A 26,506-nucleotide genomic window follows, 5' to 3' on the forward strand; every position below is an offset into this window, starting at 1 on the left:
ACTTATGTCCTAGGATTGATATTGCATATATGTATATGTAATATATCTGTATACCTAGATACAAATATATAATTTATTGAGTGCTTACTATATGCCAGTCACTGTGCTAAGCACGTGCATTATTTCATTAATCCTCACAACGGCCATGTGAGATAGGCAATAGGGAGAAAAGGAGTCTTAACATAGTTAAGAAATCTTCCTAATATCTCCCCATAGCAACTTAGGGCTAAATCAGGATTCATACCAAAATTAGTCTGATTCTAAAACCTGAGTTTTTAACCACTTTGCTTTACTTTATAAGAACTCTTTAAGCCACTTGGTGAATTTTTAATATACATGTATGTCTATATGGTACAAATTATAAGGATATAAAATTTTTATCCCTTACACTGAGGTATTTTATCTTTCATAATGTAACTGAACATTAGGTTTATTATTAATTAGACAAAAATGAAAAACTTACATGTAAAGGATCTATTAGAAAATTTTTACAGTTTCTAATATCTTTAAATTATTTCAACAAATTTGTATTGTCTCTCCACTTTGTGTCCTATCATGGGATGGGCATGCAGGTAAAGTATGGGTGTGATGACAGCATTCAAGAAGGTTGCAGCTCCTCTAGGGTAATAGGAGATGCGCACAAGGATGGTTTCATTCTGTATAGTAAGGAGTTAAGTACCAGTGCAGGTGAAATGAGTATCATGAGAAGGAACATGATCAAAATACGAAGGATAAGAATGAAATCAGTGTGGATGGAGATAGAGAGATGGAATTTGACCAAGATTAAACGATCAGTAGACTTTAAGAGAGTGAGCCAACCTAATATGGCTTTTGGTGTTTTATTTGAAACGTAAGCCCCAAATACAGAACCAAATGTAATTTTTGGTTGCCTGTGCTGTGGCTTCCCTTTATCTGAATGGATAATAAAGAGTTGACTGTATTTTCACATAGTACTGGAAAGAAGAAAGTTTTCTTAATGTTTTCATGATTTTTTTTATTAAAGGAGTTTTGCTGATTCATAAGCTGCTACCAATATTTGGTTTTATATGTCTTTTTCCCTTTTTTTCTATCATGTAATAGTTTTATGTAGAACTATCTGAAAAGTGTGGGCCAAAAGCTTCTTTAAAAACAAGGCAAAAACTTGACATTGCATATATTGTTAACTGAAAATCTGTGTATATTTTACTGCCTGCTTTACCTTTCTGATTCAGGTGAAGTATTTGATTACTTAGTTGCCCATGGAAGAATGAAAGAAAAAGAGGCCCGTGCAAAATTTAGGCAGGTATGGAAAGTAGTTTTCAACTTTGTTTTGCTGATATTTTTAGTGATGTACAATGGACAGTATCACAAACCAGAATTCAGAGTACATGGTACTTTAAAAAGAAAAATTGATACTTTCTTTTTAAAGATGGAAACCTGAAAAAGAAATTTGTAAAATAGTTATATTTGGTTATTTTTAGATCACCATAAATAGTAAAATGTTTACAGTTGAGACTCTTATTAATAACTCTTTGATAGTCTTGGAAGTAGTGACCTAGAGTGAGATAGAAAATAAATACTTAAACATTTATCCAGGAATTATTATTAAGTATTATTACCTTTATATGTACAACATAACTGTGTACTGTTTAAAAAGGTTTTTGTATTTTTTTAAGTAATTAAAGATATCTTGCTTTTGGAACTCCTATTTTTGTAGGTTTAAAGACTATGATCAATTTTATTTAGTCGAGTAGGGAAGGAACCTTGCCAGTATGAAGAATATGGTAAGATATTGGTATTTCCAGGTCGACTTGATTATGATTTGTTACCTAAATGATAAAATAAGAAAAAGCAATTTAAGTTCATGTAAGCTTTTGTTTCTAATTTTTAGGAATGAAGTAATTAAAATTAGCATACTTTAAAAATTCCTGTAGCAATGCCAGATTAATAAATTGTAAATTGTTCATAAAATTTACTGAAGTTTCAACAGATAACTTACTATATGGCAAACTTTGCCTTAGTGAATTTAAAATACTCACTTAAAAATAGTTTAGTATCTCTTCTCTAAGCATGATTCTGCAATTAAAGTGATCCTGTAATCAGTGAGATTGGGTCATACTAATATGAAATGTCCTACTGTGAGATTTCTACATATATGTTAACATATAAACAATTACAGAAGTCCTAAAGAAGATGGGAGGAAAATACCTTTTTGACTATTTTATTGACATAGCACTCTCCGAATTAATCATGGAGTGAGTTTATTTTGGGAAACATCTATTTATTAATATCTCACAGAGTCATTATTTTTTGGAACACAGTATATAAAATGCTTTAGACCAAAGATATATACAGCCATTCATTATATTTGAAATGGATCTTAGAAGCATTTGACTTAAAATAGCTGGATCTAAAGACAACTGGTAATGAGGAAGCAACATTGAGAAGCTGGACAGCGATCAGCCACATACTGTTAAGTTCTTTTCTGTGCTGGGTTTCAAGTCCAAGTTTACTCAAGTAAAGAACTACAATCATCACTTCAAGTGTTGTCGTTCTCTCCATCTCAGTCACTCTAGCTTTAGTAGCCAACTAGGAAGAAAATTCCAATTGACATTGGATATTTCCATTGAAATCTAAATTGGTATTTGAAGGACTGTCACTGCTCACTCTTCTTTTTAGTTGGTTGCTTTTATTTATTATTTAAAACATACTGTGGTCAAAAATTGTACTGGGTACTATATGGAATTAGAGAAGGTGAAAATGCCTGCTGTTTCAAAGAGCTTACTCATCTTTACTGACAGGTGTGAGCAGGATAGGAGGCTAGGACATAGATATTTTGATAAAGATCCAAGTAATTATTAAGTGGCTCTTTTTTTTTTTTTAATGAAATCTGGATTACTTTGAAATGAGATCAGAGGTTGAATATGAAATGAATTCTATTTAAAATGTAAAACAATGGGAGTTTAAAAAATAATTCTCTATTATAAATAGTAAATGTATTTTACTATCTATATGTGTTCCCCCCAAATTAAATAGGTAACCAACTCACATTTTAAAAAACAATGAAAACACATATACCATTTTGTAGTTATTTGTCAAAAACTTGTTTTTGTTTTTATATTTATTTTTGCTGTTTATTTTTCTTTATAGGTTTAATTAAAACTCTAGTTAATGTATATTTATTTTATTTTTATTTGCTCTATATTTCATGCAATTACTTTCAAGAGTTTAACAGTGAAGGGGAATATACTGTATTAGTAAGGATATATACACACCTATACATGTATGTCCTTGACTCTACCATGAATTATAGCAAAGACACTACGACAGTTTAGGACCAGTTGAGCAGCTATTGCTCCTCTGCATTCCCTTAAGATTTGAAGGCCTACAAGAAAATCATAATGTTGATTCAGCCCTCCCAATATCAAGGCTACGACTTGAAGCTTGGGAATTCCTGACCCACTTATAAATAATTGCAAAGCAAACCCCACAATTGCACCTCATGGCAAAACATTGACATATCTTGTCTTAGGGTCAGTGCAGGACTTATTGTCAATTATGTTTTTGAGATCCGTAACAAAAGGATCATAAAGAAGTTCATAGATTACATTTGTGGAGGTACAGAAGGTTTGAGATGGGAGGGTCTGGCCATAGATTAATGCAGTAAAATTTGGATTTGTGGATGCGGATTCTTACAATGAGTGAGTCAGAAGCCAGAGCAGCTTTCATTGTAGAAATTGTATCCTACTAGATCAGTGTGGTGGTATTATAAATTGTCTTTCCCTTCTTAAGTCTTAAAGACGCAGCAGATTTTTATTCCAGAAGTGCCTATAGAACTGCTTTCGTAGAAACTATCCTGTCTAAGGTGAAGTTCATGTTTGGTAACCAAATCATCTGTAGCATGCCTTCTTTATTGTATCAAGAGAAGGTGACTTGAAAAACATAATGTTATCAGCAAAGTTCTGTCATCTGTGATACAAAAACAGCCTTACAGTATGAACATCCTATGGCCTATATAATATATTCAGTAAGTTGAATTAATATTTACATATAAATGTATATCTCTTAACTAATGAACATATTTTGGTGAAAATTAGATATTACAATTTGAAGCATATTGCTTAAGAAAATGAATGCTACATATTACTTGTAGGGTTCTGCTATATTTGGGGGACTCACACTTAAAATTGATTATAATCATTCACAGTTGTTCTGCTCAAAAACATTTCATGGTTCCGTAGCACCTGCTTAGTTTGGAATTCAGAGACTTTTACCAACTTGTCTGTCCAGGTTTAACTCCCAGTAGTACCATTTTCCAACCTTACTTTTCAGATACATTGTGTTGCCTCCACAGTAGGCATTTCACCCCCTTACCCTCTACATCCCCATCCCCAAGCCTCCACATTTTAAAATATTTCTGTCCTTCATGTTGGCTTAGGTCAAATGTTAATATCACCTACCAACTGGAAATTATTCTTTATTTTTATGATTCCTTTGCTTCTTTGTACATCTGCTTCTATGATTCTGCCTTGTTATATATATAGTTACTTATATACATATTTTTTCCTCCTAATCAGACTGTAAACTCCTTAAGGACAGGGTGCACATTTATTGTTCATTTCTGTGTTCCCCTTGCAGCTAGCACATTTTCTTGCACATAGCAGGTACTCAATAAACTGTTGGATCAAACTGACTTTAGTAGAATTACATCTTACTCATTGTATGTTGATTTTGTTTCGAATTCATGTCTTCTCTGTCTTTGAACCATTTTAATATACATTAGAATAATTTTATAATACTGAAATAGCAGCTTCACTTGTACTACTTCAAAGTTTTTTTTTTTCCCCCTAACCAATATCCTATTAGCGTGGTCATACTTCACATCACCTTTAGACTTTTAAAAATCTTATTTCTGTCCCCACTTGTAAGTGCCTAACCAATACTCAACATTCGGACTGTGTTTACATTTAACTGACTCCGCAGACCTGAATGTTCTGCTGTGCTAAAATGGCCATACATGTATGTACAAAGTAGCTCTTACCTGATTGCTATCAGATAGTTTCCATTTCTGTATTTTATGTAATAAAAGTATATAACTATCATAGAATTGCTTATAACCTATTTCTCACTTGTATCTTTGGCCCATAAGCCATCCCCAAAGAGCCCTAGGTAATAGAAATTAAGACTGCATACAGAATCTAGTTACAAGGGTAGAATACTTTGCCCAGCTGAATTAGTGACAGGTTTAAAATTATATTTCATTTTTATCCTTTTTCTTTTGAAAATTAGGTTTCCTTTTAAGGCTCAAAAATTTTCCCTTTGCTTTGTAATATATGAACAGACAAAAATACAGTATTGCTAAATGCCCTGTTGATAAATTCTTAAGTCAGTTGACCTCCCTGAGAAACATGCCTTGAGCACATTTAATGTAATTCCTAAAATAGAGTTTTGCATTTTGAACTTGAGAGAATTATCTTGAAATGCTGATTCATGTGTGCCAAAATTCTTATTCCAACAGTGGAGTAAACCATTTGACCCAAAACTATGAAGTATACATTTGATTGTGTAAACAGAGAAATATAGCAACCTATACGAAAAATCTTCATGCACTCTGATAAATATTTAGTATATTTAAGCAAGAGAACACTACTTTTCCACATTGTCCGAATTTAAAAGTGAAAATTTCATCACTTTAGCACGTATGGTTTTCTGAACTAAAGGAGCAGTGAAATTACTAAATGTAACTTTGAAATCCAAGCTAGTAACTTCTCTAACTGGAATAATAATTTGGAAAAATGTGTGCTTTTACTATAATAATTTTGAATCTTTTGTCCAAATATTTATTTCAGATTGTATCTGCTGTACAGTATTGTCATCAAAAGTGCATTGTTCACCGTGATCTTAAGGTAAGCAACTGGTTTTATAACAAAAATTTCTTATTATTAACAGATATTTGATACTGTTAGAGCTATTTTTTTGATTGCATGATTGTGCCAGACATTATAGAAGAAAATTCACTTTAATTTTTACAGCAGCTTTTAATAAAAGACAGTATTTTCTTTTTTTTAAATTGAAGTATAGTTGGTTTACAGTATTATGTTAGTTTCAAGTATACAGTCATTCAATTATATATTATACATATTTTTTTTCAGGTTCTTTTCCATTATAGATTATTACAAGATATTGAATGTAGTTCCCTGTGCTATACGGGGGTCTATTTTATGTATGGTATTTTGTATCTGATAATCCCATAGTCCTAATTTATCCCTCCCCTCTTCCTTTTCCCTATGGTAATCATAAGTTTGTTTTCTGTGTCAATGAGTCTGTTTCTATTTTGTATATAGATTCATTTGTAGTATTTTTAGATTCCACATATAAATAATATTATATAATATTTGTGTTTCTTTGTTTGACTTACTTCACTTAGTATGATATTCTCTAGTCCATCCATATTGCTGCAAATGGCATTATTTCGATCCTTTTTATGGTAAAGTAATATTCCATTGTGCATGTACACACACACACACACACACACACTCACTCTCTCTCTCTCTCTCTCTCTCTACCCTGCATCTTCTTAAGCCAGTTATCTGTTGATGGACACATGGGTTGTTTCTGTATCTTGGTGTGTGTGTATCTTTTCAAATTGAGTTTTTGTGTTTTCTGAATATATGCCCAAGAGGGGGATTGCTGAGTAATGTGGTAGCTCTATTTTTTAGTTTTGTAAGGAACCTCCTTACTCTTCTCCATAGCCGATGCACCAGTTTACATTCCCACCAACTGTGTAGGCAGGTTCTCTTTTATTCACACCCTTTTAAGCATTTATTAATTGTAGTCTTTTTGATGATAGCCATTCTGCCCATGGTGAAGTGATAACCTCATTGTGCTTTTGATATACATTTATATACATTTTTCTAATAATTAGCAGTGTTGAGCATCTTTTCATGTGCCTGTTGGCCATCATGTATGTCTTCTTTGACGAAGTGACTGTTTAGGTTGTCAGCCCATTTTTTGATTGGCCTGTTGGTTTTTTGTATTATTGAGTTGTATGAGCTGTTGATATATTTTGAATATTAACCCCTTGTTAATAAAAAATTTAAAAATTTGCAAATAGTTTATCCCATTCCTTGATTCTTTTTTTGTTTTGTTCATGGTTTCCTTTGCTGTGCAAAAGCTTTGAAGTTTGATTAGGTCCCCTTTATTTTATTTATTTTTGCTTTTATATCTTTTGTCTGGGGGAATAAACTTAACTAAGGAGGTAAAAGATTTATATGCACCTATAACACTGAAAACTGTAAAATATTGATAAAAGAAATTGAAGATGATTGAAAGAAATGGAAAGATACCCCATACTCTTGGATTGGAAGAATTAATATTGGTAAAATGCCACACTCCTCAAAGCAGTCCACAAATGTAATGTAATTCCTATGAAAACTTCCATGACAGTTTTCACAGAACTGGAACAAATAATCCTCAAATTTATATGGTACCACAGAAGACCTAGAATTGCCAAAGCAATCTTGAGAATAAAAAACAAATCTGGAGGCACAGCCCTCCTAGACTTCAGATGATACCACAAAGTTACAGTAATCCAAACAGCTTAGTATTGGCATAAAAGCAGACATATAGATCAGTGGAACAGAATCAAGAGCCCAGAAATAAACCCGCACACCTACAATCAATTAATCTATGGCAAAGACAAAGGAGGCAAGAGTATACAGTAGAAAAAAGACAGTCTCTTCATCAAGTGGTGTTGGGAAAGCTTGACAGCTACCTTTAAGTCAGTGAAATTAGACCACTCTCTCACACCATATGCAAAAACAAACTCCAAATGATTTAAAGATCTAAATACAAGGCATGACACCATAAAATTCCTAGAAGAGAACCGAGGCAAAACACTCTGACATAAATCATAGGAATATTTTCTTAAAGGGCAGTATTTTCACTGAGCAAGTGAAGAAAATGTGGATGAGAGGTTATCTAGCATTAAAGGTTAAGAGGATTTGATTCTGTTAATTAGCTTCTCTTAATGCATAAATGTGTAACTTTGTCCCTAATTAAAAATGCTGGAGGCCCCATTCCATCAGAAGCAAGGTCAGGGTACAAATCCAGGTTTGTCTGATGTAAGAGCCAGTGCTCATCCTTACATTGAAATTCAGAGAAATAGTAGGAAAATTTTAAATGTTTCTATGAATCCCTGGTGGCTCAGTTGGTAAAGAATATGCCTGCAATGCAGGAGGGCCCGTGTTTGATCCCTGATTTGGGAAGATCTCCTGGAGAAGGCAGTGGCTACCTGTTCCAGTATTCTTGTCCAGAATCCCATGGGCAGAGGACCTTGGCAGACTACAGTGCATGCGGTCTCAAAAGAGTCAGACACGACTGAGCGAATAACACTACTACTATGATGAATATCAAATGCATATGATTAGTATAAACTAGCATACTTTTGGAGAAGGCAATGGCACCCCATTGGGGTCGCACAGAGTCGGACACGACTGAAGCGACTTAGCAGCAGCAGCAGCAGCAGCATACTTTAGACTAAGTTATGTGTGATAGTCAAGAAATGATGGTGGCAATGAACATGGGAGGGCAGATACCTCTTGGAGGAACTGATTTCATTTTCTTTAGGTAGACTGAGAAGGCAGATGGCTGGATCACGTGGTAGTTCTAGTTTCAGCTTTTGAAGAACCTCTGTACTGTTTTGTAGAATGACTATACCGATTTACAGCCCTCCCAACAGAACACAGTGTTCTAGTTCCTCACACTATTGATGACACTTATCCTTTATTTTTTTCATATAGCTGTCAAGTTGTGAGATAATACCTCATTGTGGTTTTGATTTGCATTTCTCTGATGAGTAGTGATGTTGAGCAACTTTTCATATACCTGTTGACTGCATGTCTTCTTTGGTAAAATGTCTATGTAGATGTTTTGCCAATTTTTTAATCTGGTTGTTTGGTTTTTTGGTTATTGAGTCACGTGAGTTTCTTACATATTTTAAATATTAACCCCTTTCAGATGTGTGGTTTGCAAATATTTTCTCCCATTCTGTATGTTTTCTTTTCATTTTGTTGACGGTTTCCTTTGCTGTGCAGAAGCTTTTTAGTTTGATATAGTCTCACTTGTTTATGTTTGCTGTGGTTGCCTGAGCTTTTGATATATAACCCGAAAAGTTGATTATTGGTAACTTCCCTGGTGGTCCAGTGGTTAAAACTGCAAGGTTCCAATGCAAGGGGCACAGGTTGGATCCCTAGTCAGGGAACTAAGATCTCACATGCCATGCAGTATGGCCCCCAAAAGTTAATAATACTGTATTAAGTACTGGAGGTTTGCTTAGAGAGTAGATTTCAGGTGTTCCCATCATTAATACCAAAAAAAAAGGTAACTGTGAGGAAATATGTTAATTAACTTTAGTAGTAATCATTTCACTACGTGTATGTATATCAAATCATCATGTTCAGTTCAGTTTAGTTGCTCAGTCGTCTCCGACTCTTTGCGACCCCACGAACTGTAGCACGTCAGGCTTCCCTGTCCATCACCAACTCTTGGAGTTCACCCAAACCCATGTCCTTTGAATCGGTGATGCCATCCAACCATCTCATCCTTTGTTGTCCCCTTCTCCTCCTGCCCTCAATCTTTCCCAGCATTAGGGTCTTTTCCAGTGAGTCAGCTCTTCACATCAGGTGGCAAAGTATTGGAGTTTCAGCTTCAGCATCAGTCCTTCCAAAGAACACCCAGGGCTGATCTCCTTTAGGATGGACTGGTTGGATCTCCTTGCAGTCCAAGGGACTCTCAAGAGTCTTCTCCAACACCACAGTTCAAAAGCATCAATTCTTCGGTACTCAGCTTTCTTTATAGTCCAACTCTCACATCCGTACATGACCACTGGAAAAACCATAGCCTTGACTAGACGGACCTTTCTTGGCAAAGTAATATCTCTGCTTTTGAATATGCTATCTAGGTTGGTCATATCTTTCCTTCCAAGGAGTAAGCGTCTTTTAATTTCATGGCTGCAATCACCATCTGCGGTGATTTTGGAGCCCAGAAAAATAAAGTCAGCCACTGTTTCCACTGTTTCCCCATCTATTTCCCATGAAGTGATGGGACCAAATGCTATGATCTTAGTTTTCTGAATGTTGAGCTTTAAGCCAACTTTTTCACTCTCCTCTTTTACTTTCCTCAAGGGGCTCTTTAGTTCTTCTTCACTTTCTGCCATAAGGGTGATGTCATCTGCATATCTGAGGTTATTGATATTTCTCTTTAATTATGTTTTTTTTATTAAAAATAATTTTTAAAAAAGAAATGGTTGAGGCCAAATTGATTTTTTTTTAATAAAAGTAAAAAAGTTCTTTGTCTAAAAAAGTTTTTTTTTCCCCTTTTTCTCTATTTTTCCAAGTTTGATTTACATGTTCCTTATCTAGGAGTCTTTTTTTTTTTAAACTTCTTTTCTCATTGCCTATGTCAGTTACTAGCAGTAATTTGTGTTATATTTGAATATACTGTCCTAAATAGTTGTTTAAAGTCTAACACTGTATTTTGCTCCATTTTTCTGAGGTTTTAGAGTTTCTACTGCTTCAAATATTTCTATTTCTCAGTTTCCTCTCTCAGCTATTTTAAGGGAAATCACTGCTGCAAAGAAAGAGAAAGAAGAGAGCTATTTATTTCCCTGCCTGTGTGTTTGACTCCTAGTTTGTTGTCTCATTTCTTAAATGGAATATATCTGCAAAAAAAAAAAAAAACTTTCATCACCTTGTGTTTCTCCTCTAGTCCTGTGGAGGGAGTTTCCTGTATGCACTTGGGAGGAAACCTCAAAACTCTCCAGCTCTCCCCTTCTTGGGCAGCCTTGGATACTTTGCTATCTATCCAGACATCTTTAGAGAGACTGAGCTAAGTCTAGCTTGCTCCCAGAATGCCACAGAAATTTACAATTACCAGACCCTTAAATCAGAACATCAGAGTAACCTGGTTTTGTCACACAGTCCATAATGTGATGAACTAATATAAATCTTCCAAATCTGTGTGCTGTTAAAATATACCACATTTTTTGCATATTTTGGGTATTATCTGTATCTTTATTTCCTAAAACAGGATGAAAACAAATATCCCAAACTAGTATTTCTTAAGAAAAGAAGGAGGTAAGGGAAGGAAGAAAAATATGATGGGCTGAGTGCTGAGGTCTGCTGACTGTTGGACCCTTAAGTGGTGTAGAGAACTCTGGATTTATTTTAGTAAAATTTTACTCCTTTTTGTAACCTGATAAAACACATCTACAAACTAAGTGATAACTTTGTTAGTCTGTCAGTTTAGCACAGAATGAAACAAAACATGTACAAAACCAAATCCTTTATTGAATTACTTGCATGTATAAAAGGTACCTTTAAATGTTTTTTGTTAGATGTTTCTGATTCAGGAATATTTTAGAAAACCCATTTTTTCAAAACATAGGGAGAAATCTCTTCTTTCTACCATAATAAACCTCCAGTAAAACAATGTAGTTTTGGAAAATTAAAGAGGCTTAAAACAGATAAAACCTAACGGAGGCTAATGTTGTATTGTTTTCTTTTACTGGAAGAATAGAACTTTGTTGAGGATGCATTTTGCAAGAGAGGACAAGGAATGAATTCATTAGTCATGGAACCCCTGACTTGCTTTAACTAGTGATACTCTATTAAAACAGAGCATATTTGGGTAAATTGGTTGGTTTAACCCCATAGTGTATTAGTGTTGTTGACTTATGTTCTTTAGAATAGGTCATATTAAGGTACAATTCCAGGATGTTTCTTACCGTAAGGAAGAAAATTAGGCTTAAAATGACCTCTGGGAGGAAATAGTTTTTAAATGAACTTTCTTAAACAGTTACGCACATGTGTGCATACTGAGTTGCTTCAGGCATGTCCGACTCTTTGCATCCCTATGGACTGTGGCCTGCCAGGCTTCTCTATGCATGGGATTCTCCAGGCACGGATACTGGAGTGGGTTACCACGCCCTTCTCCAGGGGATTTTCCCGACCCAGGGATTGAGCCTGCGTCTCTTACATCTCCTGCATTGGCAAGTGGGTTCTTTACAACTAGCACCACCTGGGCAGCCTAGTTACATACATGCATATAAACGAAACCTTCCTATATAGTGCTAAAATTCAGTCTTTGTCGTTGTTGCTCAGTCGTTCAGTCGTGTCTGACTCTCTGCGACCCCATGGACTGCAGCACACCAGTCTTCCTGTCCATCACCAACTCCTGGAGCTTACTCAAACTCATGACCATTGAGTCAGAGGTGCTATTCAACCATCTCATCCTCTGTCGTCCCTGTCTCCTCCTGTCTTCAATCTTTCCCAGCATCAGGGTCTTTTTCAATGAGTCAATTCTTTGCGTCAGGTGGCCAAAGTATTGGAATTTCAGCTTTGGCGTCAGTCCTTCCAGTGAATATTCAGGGTTGATTTCCTTTAGGATTGACTGGTTGGATCTCCTTACAGTCCAAGGGACTGTCAAGAGTCTTCTCCAGCACCACAGTTTGAAAGCATCAGTTGTTCAGCACTCAGCCTTCTCTGTGGTCCAACTCTCACATCTGTCCATGATTACTGTAAAAACCGTAACTTTGATTATATGGACCTTTGTTGGCAAAGTGATGTCTCTGCTTTTTAATACGCTCTCTAGGTTTGTCATAGCTTTTCTTCAAGTCGTCTTTTACTTTCACGGCTGCAGTCACCGTCTGCAGTCTGTCACTGTTCCATTTTTATACACTATCTATTTGCCATGAAGCGATAGTGTTAAAATTCAGTCCTATAGAGATGTAATTCTGAACAACTAGATGTTGAAGTAGTCTACTGGGCTTCTCAGTTTGATGTTATATTTTAAAATGAAAGACAAGAAATTAGGAGATTGAGACCGACATATATATACTATTATGTGTAAAATAGATAACTAAAGAGAACCTACTATATAGCACAGAGAACCCTACTCAGTGCACTGTGGTGACTTAAATGGGACGGAAATCCAGAAAAGAGCAGATGTATGTATGTGTATAAATGATTCACTTTGCAGTACAGCAGAAGCTAACACAGAACTGTAAAGCAACTAAACTCCAATAAGAATTAATAACAAATTTGAAAAAGTAACTGTGAGGTAATAGATGTGTTAATTAACTAGATTATGGTAATCATTTCACAATCTACAGGTTTATTAAATTATTGCTTTGTATACCCTTTTAAAAAGTAATGCTGTAAAGCCTAAATATATTCAATTTTTATTTGTCAGTCACACCTCAGTGAAGCTTGGAAAAAGTTTTTAAATAATAAAAAATTCACATAATCTTAAAAAGAGAGACAACAATACATGTTTAAGATCTGAATAATTATAATGAACATTTTATTTTACGTAGGCTCTTTACATTGTCCTTTTTATTATTTTCTTCTTAGGCTGAGAACCTTCTCCTTGATGCTGATATGAATATTAAAATTGCTGACTTTGGTTTTAGTAATGAATTTACAGTCGGGAACAAGTTGGACACATTTTGTGGCAGCCCACCTTACGCCGCTCCTGAGCTTTTCCAAGGGAAGAAGTATGACGGGCCTGAAGTGGACGTGTGGAGCCTCGGCGTCATTCTCTACACGTTGGTCAGTGGCTCCTTGCCTTTTGACGGCCAGAATTTAAAGGTATTGGCTAAATTCGATATTAATGTTCTATCCCCAATCACCATGATCTCATCAGCCAGCAATAAATGCTTTCTTTTGCTTTCTAAGGAACTGCGGGAGCGGGTCTTACGAGGGAAGTACCGTATTCCCTTCTATATGTCCACAGACTGTGAAAACCTTTTGAAGAAATTATTAGTGCTGAATCCAATTAAGAGAGGCAGCTTAGAAGTAAGTAATTTTTTCCACCCTATATTTAAAGTTTGACAATTAAAATATTCGAGGAACTGGCCCCTGTTCTTTTAGGAAAATTGCCAGATGATCTCATTTGTCTTCTGTTCAAGCTAGAGAAAGTAACATGATGCTTTCACTGCCCAAAAGTTGTGCAGTGGGTTTCTCTAGAGACTCTTACTTCTTCATCCTGCAACGAAGTATTCAAACAACATCACAATAGGGATAGGATTGATTTAGTTGAAGAAAAAGGAAAACCTAACCTTGTATTTAGGAAGTACAGATATTTCAAGGATGAAAGAAGATAGTGAAATTTGAATCCAGTGAATACTCCATGACTGTATGTGATAGTAAAAAATTCAGTAGAACCCTGTCAACATCAGTACAAAAAATTTGATATATTTAATAACTAGAGCATGTTGGAAACAGGTATTTCATTTCTTACCACACTGTTTTGTTGCCTATATATGTTCCATATATGTGAGATATTTATAATAATAGGTGCTATTATAAAAGTATTAAGTATATTGCACCCACTGATGTCAGAGGCTCATGTAACCAAAAAGGTCTAACATTTTTTCCTTCTGGTGCTGTAATCTGAACAACTTATTAAGTATTTTGCCCATCTGTTTTTAAGAATATTTTCACCTGTTCTAAAGTAATTTCAGAGTTCAGCATGTATTATTCTTTAGTACTTTTTTGTCTTCATTTATTTGCCTTAATAGATAGGGTAGAAAATTCAGAGAATTAACCTCATTTAAACTGTACTTTTTTAGTGTAGCAATGGGGCTTTCTGACACGGACTCCATGCTGGTTAGGAGGCAGCCTTATAGTGAGCCATCCCTGTGTACAGAGCTCTCAGGTTAGTTTGGGCTTTGTAACTTTATTACCACAATACTTTTCACTGAAAGATACAATATGTTTGGATGGAAGTTAAGGGATGGTGACTTCCACAGGGAAGTTAAATGCTTTATATCAGTGAATCAATCATCAGATGTTTTTTACTGAATTATTTGTTTAAATGTAATTAGTTCCTTCCTATAATTTTTTTCTGTTTTTTTTTTCCTTTGGGGGTCAAGCGACATGTTAATAATGTTTTAATAGATAAATCTATGCAGTAAAAAAGCCCACTTTCATATTACTGCTCTTCTAAACTTACTTTCAACTATTATAATAGAAAATTAAGTGAAATAGTTACAATTGTGGACACTTATCAGTTCTAAAATTTTATAGGGACAAAAAACTTCTCTTAACCCTGCTTTGTGACCCATTTTTATCACTGGAGTCAAATTTATATGCATGTCACTTAATAAAAAAATCTCCAGAATTGAGGCATCAGCTCAGCTAATCAGCAGAGCAAAAAGACCAACAAAAATTATTTAAGGGGAATAGATGTTAAAATCTCTTGTGTACAGTTGATAAGATGTACTTGATGTCTTAATGATGATTCATTTACAATAGTAGCCAAATATTTAACTCTTTTATCCTTAACATTAAAATGTGAAGGATTACAGTATTAGAATTCTCTGAGTAGAATTAAAAATCCAAATTATTATTATGAAAACATTTGCTCATCAGAAGTTCAACTTGATGTATTTGAGTACAGTCTGGAACCTCCTGTTTCAGCTTATCAAAACTGTGTTTTCCAGCTATGGAACCATGAGTCTACATTGGAAATGCTACCATAATATTGCAGATATCACTATACAAAGGCTGTTCTGCTTCACAATTCCCAGAACTGACTTTCCAGAGAAACCTGATACCAGTTTAAATAAAAGATTTCTTTTATCAAATCTTAAGAAACTCCCTTAGAAATAACAATGTTAAAAATTGTATTAGTCTTCACTTTTATTTTCATATGAACTTTATTGTCAACTTTGCAATTAAAATAAATCTATGAACTTTTAAAAACAGCCATTTTCAAAACACCAGTCTGCAATATGTAAACAAATTTTTATACAGTAATGTTTTCATGTCATATTGCATTTTTTTTTAACTTAAACATTTATAGTTTGTACTCTTTGCTTTATCATAAGAATGACCTCCTTCCCTTTATGTATCAAAGTTTAACTGTTTTCTTGCTTGTTGCATATTTGAAATGTTTTCATTATTTTTGCTAAAATTAATGTGATAAGCTTTTTTCCTTTGGGATATATGCTTAGATAAATACTCCAAGCCCATAGTTTCTGAGTCAGAAGATATAAGCAGTCTGCTAGGTCCTGTGTAGCATTGCCAAAAAAAGATTGTATGTGACCTAAAGCACTTGAGGGTTTCTTCTCCACAGCTTGTTTCTATATTGGATAGAATAATTTCTAGTAATTGGTGTCTTTATTGTAGTAATACAGTCATAATCGCCTTAATTTGTGTTTCTTTCATTAGAGATAATGCTCAGTGTTTTTAATGAATAGGTTAAGGGTGCTGCTTCATGTCTAAGCTCTCTGTGTCCCTTTAACTGCTTGACTGAAGGAGTCTGGTTAATCAGCTTTACAGACTTATATCAACTTTGTACATTTTGATATTAAATATTTCCCAATTCCCATTTTTTATAAATGAAATTTGATGGGGTTTTTTTTCAGTGTTATTTGAGTGTCATGAATCACTGAGTAAGCTTTAGTCTTTCCTGACTATATAATTTGCTAATATTAAAATTTGATTTAAAGAATCTTGATTCAAATAATCTGCTTATTGTCTTATTAACTTCTTATTTAACTTACATACCTTCCTGTTGCTTCTTAGATATGACTGTGTATTTTTTAGGGCCTTATAAGTTACGTGCCTTAATCCTCCATGAGAACAAAATTAGTGAAATTGATTTTATATTATCCTTGCTTGACCTTTGGTTGTTTCTAGATCTAAATAGTTATATAGCTTTCTTAGGCTGTGTATATGAATGCTTTCAGCTCTTCCTAACTGGGATCATAATGGGAGAGACAGGATCACACATGATTTTAAAAGGATTTGTGTTTCATGCTCTGCACTGGTTTTTTTTTTTCCCTATTTATTAGAATATGTATGTCTGAATTTTTTTTTTAGAAAGAAGCCGAAAAACTCTTCTGCTGTCTCATCTTTGTATATTTTCTTTAATTTTTCCAGTCCTTAACCAAAATGTTTAAAATAATAACAGTTTGAGCCTAAAGCAAAGCCCTTCCTTACTGCTTTTTGTCATTTTTAGTCCTCAAGAAGTATTTTTCTACTTTTAACATTTTTTTCAGCTAAGATAATTTTAAAAATCTTGCTTTTGTCTGCCTAGTACAAGTGGTAGTAAAGCAAAAAACAATAATAATAACCATTTTTGAAATGAAAATTTCTGAGTACAAATTCAGATGTATATGGGGTATACTTTACAAAGGCTAAAACGATTTAAGAAAAATTATTTTCATGTGGCCAATCTAAAGTCCATAGTCTTTTAATGTGTGGACCTATGTGTAGGGTTTTTTTTCCTACTGTTAATTTGTTTAATTCTTCACAATTCATCTGTGTCCATTATTTTGCTAGAGTTTCTCAGCAAGTAGTCATCTCCATTCACTGGCAGTGATGGCTAAAGTAAACTTTCTTCAGTTTTGGAGTCTTGCTTGTCCTCTTGTTTCTTGTGTTGAGGTATCTCAAATGAAATCTGAAATGGATTAGTTTGTTCACCTGGTCTAGTGCAGCGTATTGGCCATTGAACAGTAGCTTCCGATTGCTCCTTCCTCCTAACGCAGGCAAACAACGTTCTACTTCCTGTTTCTATGAGTTTTATTTAAAACCATCCTTTATATAAGTAGATCCGTTATTTAAAGGATGTTATAAGTAGATCCTTTATATGAGTAGAATCATGCAGTGTTTGTTTTCCTGTGATTGGCTAATTTTTCTTAACAGTGTCCTGAGAGTTCATCCACATTATAGCATATGGCAGAATTCCCTTCTTTTCTAAGGCTAACACTTCACTGTATGTGCATATTGCATTTTCTTTATCCATCCATCAGACATTTAGATTCTTTCTACATCTTGGCTATTGTGAATAATGTTGCAGTGAACATGGGTATGAAATAGCTCTTCAAGATCCTGTTTTCAGTTACTTTGGATATATACCTAGAAGTGGGATTGCTGGATAGGATAGTTGTTCCGTTTTTAGTATATTAAGGAGCCTCCATACTGTTTACCATAGTAACAATACCATTTTACAGTCACACCAACAGTGCACAAGGGTTTCAGTTTCTTCATATTCTCACCAACACTTGTTATTTTCTTTTTTTTTTTGACAGTTGTCATCCTAACATATATGAGGTGATATCTCACTGCGATTTTGATTTCCCTGATGATCAGTAATGTTGAGCCTCTTATCATATGCTTATTGGCTACTTGTATATATTCTTTGGAGATATACCTATACAGGTCCTTTACCCACTTTTTATTTTGCACAATTTTTTGTTGTTATTGAGTTGTAGAAGTTGTTTATATATTCTGAATATTAACCCCTTATGTGATATATGGTTTGCCAATAGTTTCCTCGTTCCATAGACTGCATCTCCCAGGTTGCCTTTTAACAGCCCAGGGTTGACTGTTGCTTGAGTGTCGGCTTAAATTTGACTCTGGTAATGCACACCAGTGCCTGTTTTCACACTGATTCTTAATAATTCCTAGTTCTAGACTTAAATCTTAACTGTCCTCTCTTCCCGTATTCTCTAAGCTATCATCATTGACTAACCCTGATTTCCATCTCCAATGATCTCTTCTTTCCTAATGTTTTAGTGAGGATTTTAAAATATAGCAGATGATTTTAAAATCAGCACAGTAGATATTTGGTAGAGGACCAGGAGAAAAATCTCATTATTCTTAACTATAAAAATACGAAGCAGAAGTTAAAATCAGTAGGTTTTTATGTTAAAATTTTTAAATGTGAAAATACTCCTTTTAGAGGAACATAGGCAGCAGGCAGTGTATTTTGAGTCAGTTCATTTGGTGAGTGTGCAGGATGATGGGTATAGTTGTCATAAGATATATTAATACAAGTATGTCTCAGGCCTATACCTTCTGTTGGCCTGCTAATTAAACTAGAAACAGTAACTTCAGTTTGAAAATGTCACATAATTCTTGTTGATTAGCAGATTTCACATTTACTTAAAAAAGAGCTAATATAAGTGGTTGACTGTCCTGATTGACCAAACATAATGTAGAGTTTATTTCCTAGCAAATAATGAAAGATCGGTGGATGAATGTTGGTCATGAAGAAGAAGAACTAAAGCCATATGCTGAGCCTGAACCAGATTTCAATGACACAAAAAGAATAGGTAAGCATTTAAGTATTGTGAGAGGTGCTCTCCTCCCTAGGCTAAAAGTCAGGAGTCCTTTAGTCTACCAAAATTGTGTTTAAAATGTAAATGGGAAGGAGTTTTTATTTGAAAAATGCTGCATTATCATCTTTTCTTTCTGCAGATATACACTAAACATTGCAAAATTCAAGTTCCTTATTTTGTTCTCATATATTATAATCTAAAACATTTGTTGGCAACATGGAAACAATGTAAATAAGCCTCATTCTTTTCTTTCAACAGTTCCTAACAAGAGGAATGACTGATTTAAGAATCAGCACTGTTCAGACTGATAAATATCAGCAAAATATAGCACATATTTTAACCAAAAATACAGAGGCACTGAGTTAGCAGGAGGAGCCCTTTGGTCCCCTCTTGGTTTCCCACTAACTCGGCAGGGTCCATCCTCCACACCCGGTCAGTGTCCGCTTCGAACCTCCTCCCTCTTCCTTCTCAAAGCCATCAGCAACTCATAACTGAGTCACCTCAGCTATGCTCCTGTCTTGCTTGAGGGCAGAACGGCAAAGGAGGAGCATTTGAGGGAGTTAGAAATCTGATCAGAACTGTGGAATTCAAGCCTTCCAAAGAATCAACCTGCCTGCAGTTCAGAAACCAAATTTGTCAAGTGATGAGAGAAACTGCTCCATGAGTGGCTGAGTATGTGTTGCAAGAGAGAGAAGGTATTCTGTGTATGTCACAGACAAATACTGTGTCTATTTGGACAAAGGAACTCAGCTCAATAATATGCTAGGCAGAGAGAAATGGAGTAGGCTCGGGAGTATGTTGACTCATGAGAGTGTTTCTGCCTGAAAAATTGAGGGTGTACAGTATCTAACTACACAGAATCTGTACATTAGTAGTCCAGAAGTTTTTATATTAAAGTTACACTTTAAAATGTTAGAACTTAGTTTTCATATCTAATGTGGACAGACTTGCCCATTTTTGTTGGTTTGTTTACTAAAATAAACTTGTTTTTAGAAATTTCACATTTTGTTTTTTTATTTCTAGATATCATGATCACCATGGGTTTTGTACGAGATGAGATAAATGATGCCTTAATAAATCAGAAATATGATGAAGTCATGGCTACTTATATTCTTCTAGGTAGAAAAGCACCTGAAGTAAGTTTTTCACCTTTTCACATTAATGTGAATTATTTTTTAAGCTAGGTTACAGCTTCAGTATAGATATAATATTAGCAAAAATATTCTAGGTGGTATAAAAAAATATAAAAACACTAACAATCTTATTTATTAGAATTCAAAATTCACAATGCTAAGTTATAAACTAATCTTATTTCTAAACACAAAGAGATTGTTTTGAAGGAGTAGGTGTAGTATCTTGCTTAGCTCTGAGAGGCCCCATTTTAGTCAGGTCCTTGAGAACAGCATCCCCCAAATGCAAGAGCCCTTCCAAAGGCAACATAGTTATTTCAGGTGCACAGAATACACAGTAACTGAAACAAAGGGACATAACACCATTTAAAACAAAATATAGGTGGGAACCCAGGAAAAGGTCATCTTGTGATATGTTTTGCCTTGTAGAGGGTCAAGTGTTTTTATACATCAATCAGGAATTCTCAAGTCCAGTCGAGATCTATCGTAGGGAGAGAGAGAGTAAAGAAGTCACTATGCCAGTGGTTATTGAACCATAAAAGCAAATGATCCTTTGGGCCAGCAAATACAAAGGTATAAATTGAGAGTCAGGAATAGCCCAGAGCTTTGACAGTTGGTGGGAGGCATTTTGTAGAATAGGATTAAATTATTTATAAGTAGATAGTAACTATTAGTGCTCTCAGGGTGGAGGGGAGGGAATCAGTCCGTAGTGTGGTACGGTGTGGGATACGCTCTGAGGAGAAGGTGCACAGGAAACTCTGGGATGTAAGAGGACAGACACCCACAACAAGCCAAGGCATGTAAGAGGTAGAATTAACAGTGTTTGATAACCTGTTGGAAATGAGTGAGAAGGTACCCTCAGACTTGTAGCGTAGGTGACTGGTTTTGTAAGATGTATTTGTCAAGATAAGAAAAGAGTGAATCTCAGGGGGAAGATGGGAGGCTTGTTCAGTTCGGGGTGGTTGAATTTGAACTTCCTGTTGGTTGGAGCTGTTCAGTAGTCATTTGGATATAAAGATCTGGATCTGAAGGGAATGAGTTGAATAGCATTAATAGATTTGTGAGTTGTCATCAGAGGAACACCCAGTAATGTGCCAGGAGCTGTTTTAAGGACTTTACTTTTTAAATTCATCTAATCCTCTCAGGTAGGTACTGTTACAGCAGAGGAAAGGGACCTTAGTAGAAATGCTAAGAGCTGGGGCAGTGGTGTCAGAGAAGCCAAGCCAAGAGAATTTTAAGAAGTGGGAAATAGTATAAATGATTATTTCTAAAGACTTCGACCTGTTTTTACTTGGATTTTAGATTTTACTCCTGAGATCTTTAATTTTCCTATTAATTTAAGTTTTATAAGCATACAGCCTAGCCCATGTGTGAATTAAAATGACGTTTGAATTGCATTGATATAAATTAGTAAAACTGCTATAAGTAGTAAGAGCCTGAGCTTTGGAGCCAGGGTCATTGGGTTTGAACTCCCACCCATCCCCTACCCTAGCATAGCCACTATCAAGCTGTGTGACTTAGGCAATTTACTTAATTTCTCTGTGCTTCAGTTTCCTGGTCTATAAAATGAGGATGTAATGGCATCCTAAAGATCAGTCCTGGGTGTTCATTGGTAGGACTGATGCTGAAGCTGAAACTCCAATACTTTGGCCACCTGATGTGAAGAGCTGACTCATTTGAAAAGACCCTGATGCTGGGAAAGATTGAAGGCAGGAGGAGGAGGGGACGACAGAGGATCAGATGGTTGGATGGCATCACCGTTTCAAAGGACATGGGTTTGGGTGGACTCCAGGAGTTAGTGATGGACAGGGAGGCCTGGCGTGCTGCAGTTCATGGGGTTGCAAAGAGTCAGACACGACTGAGCGACTGAACTGAATGGTACCTACTTCTTAGCATGACTGAGAGAGTTTAAATGAATTAATACTTCTCAAGTCCTCAGAACACTTTCTGGCACATTACTATGTCCTTTGTGTTAGCTGTTGTTTTTTAAAATTTTCATTATCAGTATTACTCTGCTCTTTATCATTAGCAGCTTTGCATATTAGATTTCCCATTGGAAAGTCAGTGATTCAGTCAGAAGTTACTGGCAACAAAATACTTTTGTGTTCTAGTGAGAAGGATAGTGTATCAATCCCCAGTTTACCATGCTTAGTTCTAAGAAATTTCTGAGTCACAGCCAATAAACCACATTTTTTGTTCTGTGAATGTGGTGCAGAAAGCCAACAAAACAAAAAATGTGTGTGTGTGAAGTAAAAATTTTAGGTTTCATCCTAAGTTTGAATCCCAACTACATCTGAGTTTGAATCCCAAAGGATTCAAACTTGAATCTCTTAACATCAATTTTTACATCTAAAAAGTGCAGGTTAATAGATCATAGGTTTGCAGTAATGATTAAAGCAAGTAACACATATAGCAACTTTAGCATGGCAGTCACTCAGTCGTGTCCGACTCCTTGTGACCACATGGACTGTAGCCTACCAGGCTCCTCAGTCCATGGGATTTTTCCAGGCAAGAGTACTGGAGTGGGTTGCCATTTCCTTCTCCAGGGGATCTTCCCGATCCAGGGATCAAGCCCAGTCTCCCGTATTGTAGGTAGACCCTTTGCCATCTGAGCTACCAGGGAAGTCCTCCAGCATGGCAGCTAGTATATAATAACCATTCAAGAATTGGTAGCTGTTATTTGGACCCAGAAGGACCCAAAGCCATTTGATCAAGATAACAGAAGATGACATGTTCTTATGGAAAGATGTTCTAGCTGGTCCTCTCCCTTCTTGTTTGCCAGGTTTCAGTTCTGTATCCAGACATTATTTTCTTATTTCTGATTGCTCCTTGTATGACTTGGAATAAATTGAAAAATCAAGAGTGTATGTTTCTATGAACTTGTTTTGTTTTAAAATGCTGGCCGTCTTTCTTCTTCTTATAGTTTGAAGGGGGTGAATCATTATCCAGTGGAAACTTGTGTCAGAGGTCTCGGCCCAGCAGTGACTTAAACAACAGCACCCTGCAGTCCCCTGCTCACCTGAAGGTCCAGCGGAGCATCTCAGCAAACCAGAAGCAACGACGCTTTAGTGATCATGGTGGGGGAGAGTCAAATAAGTGCAAAGACAAACCAAGTCTGCCCAAACTTGCATTTTTTGTTAAGCATTATACAGTTCACATGTTTATGTCTTTGTGTCATCCCTAGTTACCACAGATTTATATTACTGAATGATTAATATAATCCTGTTTTCAGGGGCTGACCTAATTTTTGTAATCAAACAGTTTAATTTTAGCTCAAAGTGTAAAGTATGCAAACAAAGATTATTTTTAATACAAAAGTTTCTGTTTGTGAGAAGAAAATATGTCAGTTGCTTTTCAGTTGATTATGCTTTTTTAAAAATTACAGCTGGTCCATCCATTCCTCCTGCTGTATCATACACCAAAAGGCCTCAGGCTAACAGCGTGGAAAGCGAACAGAAAGAGGAGTGGGACAAAGATGTGGCTCGTAAACTTGGCAGCACAACAGTTGGATCAAAAAGTGAAATGACTGCAAGTCCTCTTGTAGGGCCAGAAAGAAAAAAGTCTTCAACTATTCCAAGTGTGAGTAATTATTCTGACATGTTGCAATATGCTGTAGTTATTTGTTGTTGAAATTTTTTAATTTAAAGGTTAAAAATTTTTTTTTCAAGTTTCAAAATTTAAAGTGAATCATACATGTAAAGAATATGCAAAGGGGGCCAAGCTTCTAATAAATGTAATTTAAGAACAAAAAAATGTGAATTCTGTAAATAACATTTACCTTATCACAAGGAAAATACATTAAACTTTCCTGCCTCAGTTTTCCTGTTTGTAATATTTACTTAATAGTCTATTTCATTGGCGCATTTAATTTTAAGTTTACAAATAAGCTGTTCAGTGCAGGCAGACTACAGCAATAGTTAATTTACAGAGTTAACTCACATTATCTACTTAAAACAGAAAACTATAGAAATTAGATAATGAGAGCTGGAAGATAGATTGAGACATCTACCTTAAGGCAGCAGCAAAGAATGAAGAGAAAATATAAAGGAAAGCCAAGATGTACAGAGGATAGAAGTAGAATTAGTATCATTTAGGAAGTGTGAGTTTAGAAAGGAAAAGGGGCAAAATGAAGGGGAAGAAATACTTGAAGGAATAATAACAAAAAAAATGATGGAAAACTTAATATTAAAAGGACTCAAAAGGCATACAGAAGACAGAAGGAGAACTTGTTCCTGGGCTCATTAAAGTGGGATATGTAGATACCGAAAACAAAGAGGAAAAACTTTACAGGTTTCAGAATGAGACAGGAAGTGACCTAGAAAGGAACAAGACGCACACTGACGTCAGATTTCTCAACATGGGTGCAGAAGATAAGTGGATGAAAAATGTTTTTTTAAAGTATCAAAAGCACATTGAACCCAGAATTTTATACCCAACGAAACTGTCATATAAACGTCAGTCATTTCAGTTCAGTTGCTCAGTCATGTCTGACTCTTTGCAACCCCATATGTAAAGTCTAAAGTATATCAACTCTTGTGAAACAATGACCTACTTGAAAACACTGCTGTCTGAGGAAATATTCTTATAGGAAGAGAAAGGTATCTACAATACTCTGTAAAATATATGGAAGTTGAAAGCAATCAGCTAACTTATTACAGTATGTATGGTGATAACATACACAAAAAAGAAAAAAACAATAATGAAAATTCAGAACCAAAATTTTGGACGATATCCAGGAAGCGAAGATAGGGATAGAAATTAAAGGAAAAAGCATATGCCTTAGACGGGAAGATGAGAGGGAGATTTACGAAATCAGTACAGTCAGCCCTTGATTTCCATCTGTGACTGGTTGAATCTGTGGACAGGGAACCTGTGGATGCACGGAGGGCTGACTGTACTCAGTCGTTTCATATGAAAGACTTGAGCCTGCACAGATCATGGAATCTGCAAGGGTCCTGGAGCTAATCCCCATTGAATAACAAGGGACACCTGTAGCAGTAAGCAAAAATGAGTTCAGAAACTTAAGGACAAAAAATATAAGAACAAAAATAAAGTGTATAACTTTTAAGCCAATAGAAGAAAAAAAAAAGTGATTTAGCTTATGGAAAGTAGGGAAGGAGAGAAAAAAGAAAAAAGCAGTTTAAATAGAAGCATGAAATAAGGTACCAGAAAGCCTAACATAATTGTAAATGGGTTAAACTCCTCAGTACCTATTGTTTTATACACGTAATGGAAACCATATGTTTTAAAAATATGTGATGTGATCGTTACCTTTGGTCTATGAAATAGCTGTATATAACCACTTTAAGAATTAATGGATATAGCCACTTACATTCCAGCTGATCTATTTGGAAATGATGTAACTACAATAGGGTTTAATATATTTTTATAAGCAGTTTTTTAGACAAATCACTTCCTCTTACTTACATATCAACTAGAGGACGGTTGCCAGAGTGTCATCACCTCATATAACAGAAATAATTTCACCTTTTATTGCATGGCATTCTGCTGTGTACCTGTCATTTCAACTCAGCTTGGTCTTATTTTCCCATAAACATACTCAGCGGTTTCCACCCGTGTCTGTGTGGTGCTCTTGCTTAAGGTTCCCCCTCACATTATGAAAATCCCTTTTCTGTAGATCATTTCAAGTCCTGCCTTCTGCCTGGAGCCTCCTGTAACTGAATACTCTAAAATTACCTTATCAGCCTTTCTGATCACCGGACCACATTATGTAGCTCTTAGTTATATGCTGCCTTGCATATAACTATCTCCCACCTCTCTCTCTATGTGCTGGTATATAGCAGCACACTTGCTTCCTTAGAATCACTAGTAGTCACCTGCGTTGTGGGTGTCCAAAGCACATTTTTTTTTTTTTTCATTTAAAGAAGGCATTGCCTTAAATTCAGATTTACTATGCCACACTTATTTTTTTTAACATAAGCCAAAAGATTCTGGTTGTGAAATTTTTCTCTTGGCCACTTAGTATTAGCATCAATGGCATGAAAGGGACAAGGCCAGGGAGGCAGCCTGTGGCAGCACAGATTCAGAAGGCCGAGTTTTGAAGAAGCGCTTCACCCGTCACGCTTTGAGAAGGAAAGTGGTGTTAACTGAAAACAGCCAGAAACGTTTAAGAGGTCTCTAAAGGGGAGGTATGATAGCATGTCCGACAATGAGTTTATTCAAAATAAGATCTTTGTTTAAAATTAGGTTACTCATGTGACAATTCAGCCAAGACAGTGAAATGATCAAAGATGGATTCTTAAGT

The 26,506-nt window shown here is 35.4% G+C and overlaps 1 protein-coding gene across 6 annotated transcripts in view; it reads left to right on the forward strand.

Annotated features, from left to right (window-relative positions):
* Window positions 1-26,506, forward strand: part of MARK1 (microtubule affinity regulating kinase 1) — a 140,676-nt gene that overhangs the window by 96,493 nt on the left and 17,677 nt on the right. For 4 of the 6 annotated variants that reach the window (XM_069545378.1, XM_069545377.1, XM_069545379.1 and 1 more), the window contains exons 6-13: window positions 1,212-1,282; window positions 5,829-5,885; window positions 13,392-13,628; window positions 13,716-13,835; window positions 19,006-19,105; window positions 20,135-20,247; window positions 23,165-23,318; window positions 23,627-23,820. In XM_069545378.1, the coding sequence (XP_069401479.1) occupies window positions 1,212-1,282; window positions 5,829-5,885; window positions 13,392-13,628; window positions 13,716-13,835; window positions 19,006-19,105; window positions 20,135-20,247; window positions 23,165-23,318; window positions 23,627-23,820 (1,046 nt within the window). Of the gene's footprint in view, window positions 1-1,211; window positions 1,283-5,828; window positions 5,886-13,391; window positions 13,629-13,715; window positions 13,836-14,611; window positions 14,698-19,005; window positions 19,106-20,134; window positions 20,248-23,164; window positions 23,319-23,626; window positions 23,821-26,506 lie in introns of those variants that run through there. The other 2 variants (XR_011247645.1, XR_011247646.1) reach the window with 2 other exon arrangements.

Source organism: Ovis canadensis, chromosome 12 (assembly GCF_042477335.2).
Source record: "Ovis canadensis isolate MfBH-ARS-UI-01 breed Bighorn chromosome 12, ARS-UI_OviCan_v2, whole genome shotgun sequence".
Taxonomy (NCBI): domain Eukaryota; kingdom Metazoa; phylum Chordata; class Mammalia; order Artiodactyla; family Bovidae; genus Ovis; species Ovis canadensis.